The 12580-nt window shown below is 48.4% G+C and overlaps 1 protein-coding gene across 1 annotated transcript in view; it reads left to right on the top strand.

The window, feature by feature from the left end:
- The window catches only part of LOC126439053 (fibrillin-2-like), a 194513-nt gene that overhangs the window by 27077 nt on the left and 154856 nt on the right, over window positions 1–12580 (top strand). The window contains exon 3 of the mRNA XM_050090553.1: window positions 7818–7940. Coding sequence (XP_049946510.1) covers window positions 7818–7940 — 123 coding nt within the window. The remainder of the gene's footprint in view (window positions 1–7817; window positions 7941–12580) is intronic.

Below are 12580 nucleotides of genomic sequence, written 5' to 3'. Positions count from 1 at the left end.
AATAGGTGTGAGATGTGTCCGAAAGAAAGGTTGGGGCGCCAGTATTGAGGCAGACAAGATCGAGCTGGTTGAAAAGGTCTGCTAACAAGGAGCCCCTCGGGCAGGATGCTGGAGAGCCCCAAAGGGGATGGTGGGCATTGAAGTCTCCAGTTAACAAAAATGGTGTAGGTAGCTGAGCAATAAGTTGCATCACGTCTGCCCTGGTAACGGCAGATGACGATGGAGTGTAAACGGTACAAAAGGAAAACGTAAAAGTGGGGAGAGTAATGCGGATGGCAACTGCCTGCAGGCCGGTGTGCAACGTGATGGGATCATAGTAAATATCATCCTGGACCAGCAACATAACCCCTCCATGAGCTGGGATACCTACCACAGGGGGTAGGTCAAAACGCACAGAGGTGTAGTGTGCCAAGGCAATTTGATCGCATGGGCGTAGCTTCGTTTCCTGGAGGGCTACGACGAGCGGACGGTGCAAGCGGAGCAGCAACTTCAAGTCCTCTCGGTTGGAGCGAATGCTGCGAATATTCCAGTGAATAAGTGCCATCGTAAGAAAAGGAAGATGAGAGAAGTGGTCACCTCGAAGGCCGCTTAGGGCCTGGCTTCGAGCGAGCACTGCCGCCGCTATCAGTAGGCGGACAGTCATCGTCCATGTGGTCTATAGGGTCATCGGCCATCTCGGGAGGATGGCCGGGAGGGGGAGCTTCCTCCGCCAGTGAACGGCCAGAGGTACGGCTACCAGCGGTGCGGCCAGGCGAAACAGATGACGGCCTGGGGCGGCAACCGCTGGGTGGCGCAGGAGAAGGAATGCGCCGTGGTGGAGAAGGAGAACTGTGCTTCCTATGCGCCTTTTTGGAAGGACGTGTAGTGGAAGTACCGGTCGAAGGCTGGGAGGTCGAGGTACGGAGGAAGTCTGCACGGGATGGTTCCTTCTTGAAGGCCCGTGCATCTGACTTCGATGTCTTCGTCTTAGCAGAAGCTGAGGAAGGTGCTCGTGTCTGTGGGGTGATGGGAGGAAGAGGAGACGTCGACCGCGCGATCTTAGCACTGGCCGAACGGACGACCGTGGTGCTGAAGGTCAGATCGCATGTCTGGGTTGCTACCTCCCGGGTAGTCCGAGGAGAGGCGAGGACAGTACTGTATTTCCCCGCTGGGAGCAGCGTGGGCTTCCTACTAGCCAATAGCTTGCGAGCAGCCGAGGTGGACACTTTCTCTTTGACCCTAATTTCTTGGATACAGCGTTCTTCCTTATAGACAGGGCAGTCGCGGGAGGATGCGGCATGGTCACCCTGACAGTTCACACAACGAGGAGACGGAGGTGGACAGTCACCCTCATGGGCATCCCTGCCACAAGTGACACATTTAGCCGCATTGGAACAAGACTGTCTAGTGTGATTGAAACGCTGACACTGGTAACAGCGCGTAGGTGTCGGGACATAGGGGCGAACAGAAATAACCTCGTAGCCCGCCTTGATGCGCGATGGCAGCTTAACACTATCGAAGGTCAAGAAAATTGTCCGGGTCGGTACAAGGTCATTGTTGACCTTTTTCATGACCCTATGGACAGCCGTCACGCCCTGCTCAGCGAGGAATGATTGAAGCTCCTCGTCAGTCAATCCGTCGAGGGAGCTAGTATACACTACACCACGAGACGAGTTCAAAGTTCGGTGGGCCTCCACCCGGACAGGGAACGTGTACAGGAGGGTGGCCCGAAGCAGTTTTTGTGCCTGAAAGGCACTCTCAGTTTCTAGTAATAAGGTGCCGTTTCGCAACCTGGTACAAGATTTGACAGATCCGGCTATGGCATCTACGCCCTTCTGAATAACGAAAGGGTTGACAGAGGAAAAATCCTTTCCGTCCTCAGTTCGAGAAACTACGAGGAACTGTGGGGCAGGCGGTAGTACTTTTGTCACTGTTGGCTGGTCACGTTTCCGTTTTTGAGTCGAAGTCGAAAGAGATGGAGTAGAATCCATTGCGGAGGAATCCCCCATGATTGCCAGCGTCTCCGATGGCGCGCTCCTTCCTTGTGGGGACCCTCTCAGAGGGCACTCCCGCCTTAGGTGAATGTTTACACCTCAGGTCACACCTCCCGAGAAACAGACGGAGGGACCAATCGGCATGGTCAGAAGGTATCAGCTCAGGCAATCACCCCTCCCCGGGCCTGGCCTTTACCAGGGGGTACGCGCGTGCCTTACATGTCTACCCAGGGCGGGGAATTACGCGTTACCCCGTCACCGGCTACGCGTGCGAACGCGTGGGTCGGCCTTCAGGCACGCACAGGGAGGAAGGAAGAAGAGGAAAAAGAAGAGAGAGGGGGAGAAAGAGGACAGACTGTCTCAAACGCCGAGGCGGAGACCAGAGAAGGCAAGGAGAAGAAGGTAATGAGAAGGCAAGGAGAAGGCAAGGAGAAAAAGGCAATGAGAGGGCAAGGAGAAAAAGGCAATGAGAAGGCAAGGAGAAAAAGGCAATGAGAAGGCAAGGAGAAAAAGGCAATGAGAAGGCAAGGAGAAGTCAAGGAAAATGAGTAAGGAAGACAGTGAGGTCGAGAAGAGCAAGGAAAGGAACCAACAAAAGGAAGGAAGAAACGAGAAGTGAAAAAACCGAAAAGACCACGATTATAGGTCGTGGAACCGTCCGTCTCCGGACGCAGGCGCTAACTACCCCCGTGAGGGGGATGGACTCCTTTTAGTCGCCTCTTACGACAGGCAGGAATACCGCGGGCCTATTCTTACCCCCGAACCCGCAGGGGGAGCGTTCATGCTGCGAGTGACTAGGGCCGAATCATCCGCGTACAGCGCCAGTTCAACTCCTGCCACTTTCGGGGCGTCGGTAGTGTGCAGGGAGTCCAGCGAGGGGCAGAGTACCGACCCCTGCGGCACTCCTGCACGTATGTGCCGGTCTGTGTACGTACCGTCGTCGGCCGTCACGTTAAAAGTTCGTTCAGTCAGGTACGACCGCAGTAGTATCATGTGGGACGTCAGTATCCCTTGTTCAAAACGTATGATCTTGAGACCGTCGTGCCACACCGCGTCAAACGCGCGGGAAACGTCGAGCAACAGTGCCCCAAGGTATTCCCCTGTTTCCAGTGCCCTCATCGCCGGTTCTACCACCCGCTGGTGGGAAGTGGGATGTTCCTCTCGAAAACCGAACTGCTCTTCCGGGATGATGCCCTCTTGGGTGACGTGCTGCATCAGTCTTCTCGTGTACAGCCTCTCGAAAACCTTCGAGAGGGACGGAAGCAGGCTGATGGGTCGGTAGCTGGATGCCTGGCTTGGGTTCTTACCGGATTTCGAATGGCCACAACCTCCGCGTGTTTCCACGCAGAGGGGTAGACACCTGATCGGAGGGTCTCGTTGAAAACATCGGCAAGTTGCCGGTGGAATCCCGGCGGAAGGTTCTTCAGTAGGAGCTTCGTGACGCCATCGCTGCCTCCAGCCTGCTTGGGGTTCAGCGAATGAAGCTGCACAGCAACTTCTTCCTCCGTTATAGCGTGCCGCGGTCAACGCTTCTGTGAGAATTTTGAAACGTTGGCGAATCCTAAATTAATTCGTGGAAAACTACAGCACTTTTTTCCTTTCCGCAGTTTTAACTTCTCTGCGTGTTGTACAAATTTCAAGACCTCCTTGGTCTGCAAGAACAGTAGTTACTCCGACAACAGACGCCTTCTTCAGTTTTTGCTCGTATGGGTGTTGGCATTTTAATAGTGACAGCTATTTATTTACAACTGATACATGTTTGAAAGTTTTACTGTACTTAAAGCGACGAGCATTTTGTGTATCACGTTGCCAGCGATTTAGAAGTCGTAGGATGTCGTTAACAGCGCCAGTTGCGTTGATAGCACTCCTGAAGCGAATAGCAGGAAGTGCGTCGTTCATTTCAGGAATCAAATAGAAGCGACGAGGGCATACGTTTGGGGAGTTTGGTGAATGTTGCAACAATTCTCAGTCACAATGATGGAACTGATCTGTCACAGCTGGCGCTCCGTGTGCCCGAGCATTGTCCTGAAAAATGACGGGTAGTTTCTGCAGAAAGTGTTTCAGCGTATTTCTGGCAGCCTTCCTCCGGTTGAGTCCAAAAACTGGACACAGCTCGTTGACAGTGTTGAGGAACGGCATGCGTTAGGATATCAGCATCAAAATCGAACACGAGAATCACCATAACTTTCACCTCACTAGGAATCTGACGAACTTTCGATTGCTGTGATGCCGTTTTTCTAATGCCTAATCATTCCTTCAGAATGTGAAACACGGTCTATGTGTTCTTTCGGGTTAACTCAGGAATCGCTCTTCTTGTTTAGCGACACGGGGATGACGTGGCCGGCTAATGTCTACCATTTTTTGAGCAAGAGAGATTCCATTTGCGATGTAAGGTATATTCGCAATCCTATGTGTCTAACATGCGGTATGAGTGACATTATTTGGTTTCGTTGCATTGCGTCTCTAAGGCAGTCTCGGTAGCATTAATATTCTTACTCTAGTATTTTTTGCCAGTTCTGTGTGGCCTAGCTAAAAATAATTCCTTCCCTGATCGTGCTTAATCGTATGATGTCTTTTAGTCATTCACTGTAGAAAACAATGTCGTCCTATAGCTGAGGTGCCATCTGCTATATCAGCCTACAGACAGAGAGCAGCATGTTTATCCATACTGACTGAGCTCTAGCTTAGACACCGCTTACGTTTCGGATAGACCGCTCGTTAGTGTCACGTACTGTTTATTTGTAACGTTCCTTGTTGGGGAGGTCGATTAAATGTTAACTGATACGCGTAGTCTAATTATTTGGATCTATTTGTGTATCAGAAGTTAGATAATTAGCAATTAATGGAGTTCAGTTTCTCTCGTTGTCAATTAATGCTTCATACACAATAATGGCGACCTGTGGTAACTTCTTAATAATATACAATAATGGTAACCTGTGCGATTGCTAATCTTATGAATCTAACAAGACGATCAGGGAAAAACTGAGTCAGTGGCAGTAGCGGCGGCATTCATTTGACGCTAAGCGTTGTATGGCCCAAAATTGTTCTAAGTCCTCCAAACGCATCAGATCTGCTGGTGGCTGAAGCTGGCGAAGACGCCGGAGCGGAAGCACTGCTCCAAAGCAAGAGGTGAGATGACAAGCTCTGAAGTTGAATAACAAGCAAGAAGAAGAAGAAGAAGAAGAAGAAGAAAAAGTGAAGTGATTTCTGCACAAGAGCGTCTGAAAAGGAAACCCCAGTATTCTGTGTTTTTCGGTAAATGTTCAGCTTGACAGTCTGGGAACTGAATCTTCCGACCGTTCAAAATGCTCCTTGGAGAGGGCAGGTCCCCTTCTCGCGGTTAATCTACGATTTCTTTTGTACCACTCTCCTCTAGAAAAAAATTATTTCTCGCTGCTTTTGTCTCTCTCAATCAGTCTCCAGTACTGTCGTGGTTCTCAGTCATTCTGGCCAAAGTTTATATGAACCAATGTTCGTATGTATTATGTCCTTAAACAAAGCTTTTTGTGCTTTCGGTTGCGTTCCATGGTTTTCAAAGTTTGAGCTTGGGGTTCTCTTTTCTCTTGCAAGATAGCAATGTCCAGCGTCCGTCCGAAAAGTCCGCTTTCTATGTTCGTCTGACGGTAGTGTTTTTCGCTAGAGATTCCTCCTCTGCCCACCTAATACAACATTTGTGCAAGTGGTCTTCACACGATGTCCTTACTGTGTTCCATCTGCATGGCACAGCGTGCATGCCGGGCGCGGCACTAGCAATGACCACCTCCCCTCGCTGGCCTTCTAGCAAGTTCTCAGTGGGATCTCTGATGGTTCCGGCGCTCGGCTCCGTTCCCGTATTGCCCAATCTGCTTTCAAACCATTCCCATATTTCCAACCAACATTCTAATAAAATCTGTTTTAGATTACTACGGAAACTGTCAATCACTCGTACATCAATTCATTTATCTGATTGCAGTTGATTAGTTAGGTCGAAAGTGGGTCACAAATATGCATTCAGATATGTTGCGTGACTATTCCAAAAAACTGTTTCGCGAGAAGAGCCGCAACGGCTTGGCATGGACTCGCCTAATGTCTGAAGTAGTGAAGTAGTGCTGGAGGGAACTGAGAACATGAATCCTGCAGGGCTGTCCATAAATCCGTTATAATATGAGGTCGTGGAGATCTCTTCTGAACACCACGTTGCAAAGCATCCCAGATATGCTCAATAATGTTCAGGTCTGGGGAGATTGGTGACCAGCGGAAGTGTTTAAACTCAGAAGAATGTGCCTGTAGCCACTCTACAATTCTGGACGTTTGGGGTGTTACATTGTCGTGATGGAATTGCCCAAGTCCGTCGAAATGCACAGTGAACATGAATGGATGCTTACGTAGGTGTCACCTATCAGAGTCGTATCCAAACGTATCCATGGTCCCACATCACTCCAACTGCACATGCCCCACACCATTATAGAGCCTCCACTAGCTTCAACAGTGCCCTGCTAACATGCAGGGTCTATGGATTCATGAGATGATCTCCATACCCGTTATGTTATGCTATGTTATATTAACCGGGGACCTAGAAACGACGGAGAGGCTCCGTTCCCGCCACAGCTGCAGTGGTCCACAACCCGACGACGACTACCGCAGTCCACTTCACCCCTCCACCACCCCACACCGAACCCAGGTTATTGTGCAGTTCGGCCCGCGGTGGACCTCCCAGGGAGCGTCTCACACCAGACGAGTGTAACCCCTATGTTTGCATGGTAGAATAATGGTGGTGTACGCGTACGTGTAGAACTTGTTCGCGCAGCAACCGCCGACATAGTGTAGCTGAGGCGGAATAAGGGGAACCAGCCCGCATTCGCCGAGGCAGATTGAAAACCGCCTAAAAACCATCCACAGACTGGCCGGCTCACCGGACCTCGACACAAGTCCGCCGGGCGGATTCGTGCCGGGGACCGGCGCTCCTTCCCGCCCGAAAAAACCGTGCGTTAGCTAGCACGGCCAACTAGGCGGGCCCTCGGTACCCGTGCACGTCCATCCACTCGATGCAATTTGAAAGGAGACTCGTCCGACCAAGCAACATGTTTCCAATCATCAACAGTCCAATGTCCGTGCTGACGGGCCAAAGCGAGGCGTAAAGCTTTGCGTCGTGCAGTCAACAAGAGTACACTAGTGGACCTTTGGCTCCAGAAACCGATATCGACGATTATTCGTTGAATTGTTCGCACGGTGAGTCGTATCGGTAGCCCAGCATTGAAATCTGCAGAAATTTGCGGAAGGGTTGCACTTCTGTCACGTTGATCGATTCTCTTCAGTCGTCGTTGGTCCCGTACTTGCAGGATCTTTATCCGGCCGGAGCGACGTTGGAGAATTTATGGTTTGCCGGATTCCTGATATTCACGGTACACTAGTGAAATGGTTGTACGGGAAAATTTCCACTTCATCACTTCCTCGGAGATGATGTGTCCCCTCGCTCGTGCGCCGACTACAGCACCACGTTCAAACTCTCTTAAATTTTGATAACCTGCCATTGTAGTATCAGTAACCGATCTAACAACTGCGCCACACACTTGTTGTCTAATACAGGCGTTGCCGGCCGCAGCGCCGTAGAAATTTTCTTCTTCCAAAGCAATTGTTAAGCAGTTGTCATTTCATCAGTAGTCGGTGTATCAGCATTCAACGAGAAAAATGTAAAAGGCCGTACCCTATGATGCTCCCAGAACTGGTTAAGAAGTGCAAATGTCTATTGATACGGATCGCATCTTTATTTGACGATAAATATTTATTGCCTGTCTGTTTTTACAACTTGAAACACAGTTTCGAGCGTTTGTAGTTCTACTACGACACTTTTTTTTTTCATTTCAGACGTGGACGAATGCATCGCGGACAATGGCGGGTGCGAGCAGCAGTGTGTGAACACTGCCGGCTCCTACAGCTGCGCCTGCAAGGAGGGTTTGCGACTCGCCGCCGACGGCAAGCACTGCCTCGGTAAGACAGCCGCTCTGCACCGTGTTTGATGTGAACACTGTGAAGTGCTGCTTTTTGCTCTTCTCCAGTGGAACTGATAATTAATCTTTTCGTATTGATGACACCCCCTCAGCTATTCATTACTAAAAAGGTAAAGAACCGATGGAGAATTGGAAAAGTCGCGATAAATCCACATGAACCATCACTTTCCACTTTTTACGGGAGGCCTTCTTTGTCAATTTTTTCAATATTACAAACAGAAATTTATACGTGTTGTTTGATACTTTTGTAAGGGTTCCACAAAAGCAGAAGTTTCAGATACCCTGTAAGACTTCATTTAATATATTTGGTGCTCGATTTTTTCATTAATTTACTCTTTGTCGAAAGTATGGCCAATTATGTTAATATTTTATCAACCACAAAAATGATGGAAATTTTACATTGGCTGTTGTCTGATCTCACTTGTCCACGAAGTTTCACTTTTTTCATCGACGGCTGTGATTTCCCCTTCCACACATAAAATCCTAAATTACAGACATATCATCGTAGGTAACATACGATTTGACAATGAAATTCTGCATTCTTTAGCAAAAGGCTTATCTATTTATGACTATTACCTAAAAGTTATAAATTTCGGCACGCGGATTGGCCGCGCGGTTTGAGGCATCGTGTCACGGACTGCGTGGCCCCTCCCGTCGAAGGTTCGAGTCCTCCCTCGGCCATGGGTGTGTGTGTTGCCCTCAGCGTAAGTTAGTTTAAGCAGTGTGTAAGTCTAGGGACCGATGACCTAAGCAGTTAGGTGCCTTAGGAATTCACACACATTTGAACATTTTATAAATTTCGCTCTACCAGAAATTATTCGTCACAGCTAAGAGAGCAGCTGCAAATAACAGAGCATTTTCCTCGTCCATTGGAAGCCATTATTAAATAAGAACTCATTTACCTTATTTTATGTCCAATTTCTTTATTAATTCGATCTTTATCGAAAATGTAACCAACATGTTAATATCTGATCAAGCATAAAAGTTAGTCAATAAGTGATAGCACGCGTCGAGAAAGTTTCATTTTATCATCAGTATGCACAAACACTGTGGTTTACCCATACCACACATAAAATTCTAAAATACATAAATATCAGCTTAGACAAATTCCATTGGGAAGAGAAGTTTCGTATTGTTAAAAAAAAAAAAAGACTTATCCATTTCCGTCTTTTACGGACAAAGTTATAAAATTTGCCCTACCAGAAATGATCCGTCACAGCTAAGAGAGCAGCTGCAAATACCAGAGCATTTTCCTCGTCCGTTGGAAGCATTTGAAAAAGCGCTTCAAACTGTGAAGCGACTATCGCTCTCCGGAAAAAGCGCTCTAGAGTAATGAGCCCTTCACAGTTTCATTTCCAAGAGGCCGATCTCCATTCTTGAGTCTCCATTGTTGATGGCCGCCATTTCTGAAACGATGGGAGTGCGCCTCATTAAATAAACTGGACGTAACTAACTTTCGTAAGTTGAAATTGAACGGAAAGCGGTCAAGTCTCTCAATTTTTAGACTGAAAAGTAACACACAGTAATGGAAGCGTCAATCTCACACAGAACATTATGTGGAAGTGCTATGACACGACCATCGTTGTTCACAAAAATGTACTGGAATACAGTGCATCTACGTATGTTAAGTGCCTGACCGTTGTAAATATTTACCGTAGAAAGATAATTATTTTACTATGAACTAGTAATTTATACTACAACGTGTAATGTTTATTGAAATAGACTGATGAACTACTTCATTAGGGAATGCTGTCGTTTTACAGGGGTAATAATTCCGTCGCCAAAATGAAAAGAATAACTGAACCTTGCACATGCCCGTGATGTAGACAGGTCACGTACATTTTCGCACAAAAAAATGGTTCAAATGGCTCTGAGCACTATGGGACTCAACTTCTGAGGTCAGTAGTCCCCTAGAACTTAGAACTAGTTAAACCTAACTAACCTAAGGACATCACAAACATCCATGCCCGAGGCAGGATTCGAACCTGCGACCGTAGCGGTCTTGCGGTTCCAGACTGCAGCGCCTTTAACCGCACGGCCACTTCGGCCGGCATTTTCGCACAGATGATTGGTAAGACTTCAACTATCCGAATGCCCATCTTGTGGAGTTTGTTATATGTACCGTGAAGACTACAATTCTAATGTAGTAGTATCTGTCGCAGCGTTTAACGATACAAAAAAAATGAGAGTAGTTAATAAATGACTGAGGACGAAAAGGGAGTGGGAAATTAGACTGATCACGCAAAATATTTTTTTAGTCATTTTCATATGATCTGTCAAACATTAAACTCTGTATATTATAAATATTTCAAATATGCTGGTCTATTCTACACTCCTGGAAATTGAAATAAGAACACCGTGAATTCATTGTCCCAGGAAGGGGAAACTTTATTGACACATTCCTGGGGTCAGATACATCACATGATCACACTGACAGAACTACAGGCACATAGACACAGGCAACAGAGCATGCACAATGTCGGCACTAGTACAGTGTATATCCACCATTCGCAGCAATGCAGGCTGCTATTCTCCCATGGAGACGATCGTAGAGATGCTGGATGTAGTCCTGTGGAACGGCTTGCCATGCCATTTCCACCTGGCGCCTCAGTTGGACCAGCGTTCGTGCTGGACGTGCAGACCGCGTGAGACGACGCTTCATCCAGTCCCAAACATGCTCAATGGGGGACAGATCCGGAGATCTTGCTGGCCAGGGTAGTTGACTTACACCTTCTAGAGCACGTTGGGTGGCACGGGATACATGCGGACGTGCATTGTCCTGTTGGAACAGCAAGTTCCCTTGCCGGTCTAGGAATGGTAGAACGATGGGTTCAATGACGGTTTGGATGTACCGTGCACTATTCAGTGTCCCCTCGACGATCACCAGTGGTGTACGGCCAGTGCAGGAGATCGCTCCCCACACCATGATGCCGGGTGTTGGCCCTGTGTGCCTCGGTCGTATGCAGTCCTGATTGTGGCGCTCACCTGCACGGCGCCAAACACGCATACGACCATCATTGGCACCAAGGCAGAAGCGACTCTCATCGCTGAAGACGACACGTCTCCATTCGTCCCTCCATTCACGCCTGTCGCGACACCACTGGAGGCGGGCTGCACGATGTTGGGGCGTGAGCGGAAGACGGCCTAACGGTGTGCGGGACCGTAGCCCAGCTTCATGGAGACGGTTGCGAATGGTCCTCGCCGATACCCCAGGAGCAACAGTGTCCCTAATTTGCTGGGAAGTGGCGGTGCGGTCCCCTACGGCACTGCGTAGGATCCTACGGTCTTGGCGTGCATCCGTGCGTCGCTGCGGTCCGGTCCCAGGTCGACGGGCACGTGCACCTTCCGCCGACCACTGGCGACAACATCGATGTACTGTGGAGACCTCACGCCCCACGTGTTGAGCAATTCGGCGGTACGTCCACCCGGCCTCCCGCATGCCCACTATACGCCCTCGCTCAAAGTCCGTCAACGGCACATACGGTTCACGTCCACGCAGTCGCGGCATGCTACCAGTGTTAAAGACTGCGATGGAGCTCCGTATGCCACGGCAAACTGGCTGACACTGACGGCGGCGGTGCACAAATGTTGCGCAGCTAGCGCCATTCGACGGCCAACACCGCGGTTCCTGGTGTGTCCGCTGTGCCGTGCGTGTGATCATTGCTTGTACAGCCCTCTCGCAGTGTCCGGAGCAAGTATGGTGGGTCTGACACACCGGTGTCAATGTGTTCTTTTTTCCATTTCCAGGAGTGTATTTGCTCAAAATTGAGAATTCAGTATCAAAATGCATACCACGCGAGACAGTAAAATTAGTCTTAAGAATAATGAACTACGACATTAAAACAATTTTAAAAATCGAGGTTCACTTGGAATGATTTAAAACACAAAAGTGGAAGGATATCTCTCCCATAATTATGAGCATTTGCCTTGGCGGCAACAAATAACATTATGCACACGATAAGCTAGCGCACCGACTTAACTACAGTATCTGTGAGGACATGAACAAGATGCCATCAATAGAATATCAAAGCAAGGAACTGTTAGTGTAAGTGGTTAGTGCAGCGGCATAACGGAAAAGGTTCAATCAATCAGGTTACTACGACTAACAACCGACCCGAAATAAATTTAACTATCATGGGACGATAACAGCTTCACCGTATCGCAAACAAACCGAAGTCCACAGAGCCAAATTTGACAGTGCCCACAGCACCAATACAGTAAAGCCCAGGTAGTGTGTGTAAGAAAATCATTTTAAGAAGTAGTAAAATCTTCAGCGAGGAACCAATGTAGCCGATTAAGAGCAGTGATTATCTGTGTCGTACAATAATGAGTAAAGTGAGAGACGTGCTCAGAAATTTCACGAGTGTATCGTGAATATCAGGAATCCGGAAAAAATCAAATCTCCGACATCGCCGATAAAAGATACTGCAAGAATGGGACCAACGACTACTGAAGAGAATCGTTCAACGTGACAGAAGCACAACCCTTCCGCAAATTGCTGCAGTTTCGATGCTGGGCCGTCAAAAAGTTGAAGAAACCACCACTAAAGATCAGGAGAACTGAAAGAAGTCATAGGAATAGAAGCGAAAGTGGGCATGATCGGAAGAGATAAGTCTGGAA

Source organism: Schistocerca serialis, chromosome 1 (assembly GCF_023864345.2).
Source record: "Schistocerca serialis cubense isolate TAMUIC-IGC-003099 chromosome 1, iqSchSeri2.2, whole genome shotgun sequence".
NCBI classification, from domain to species: Eukaryota; Metazoa; Arthropoda; class Insecta; order Orthoptera; family Acrididae; genus Schistocerca; species Schistocerca serialis.
Note: the sequence above shows the minus strand (reverse complement) of the source record. Positions and strands in the feature narration are given on the sequence as shown.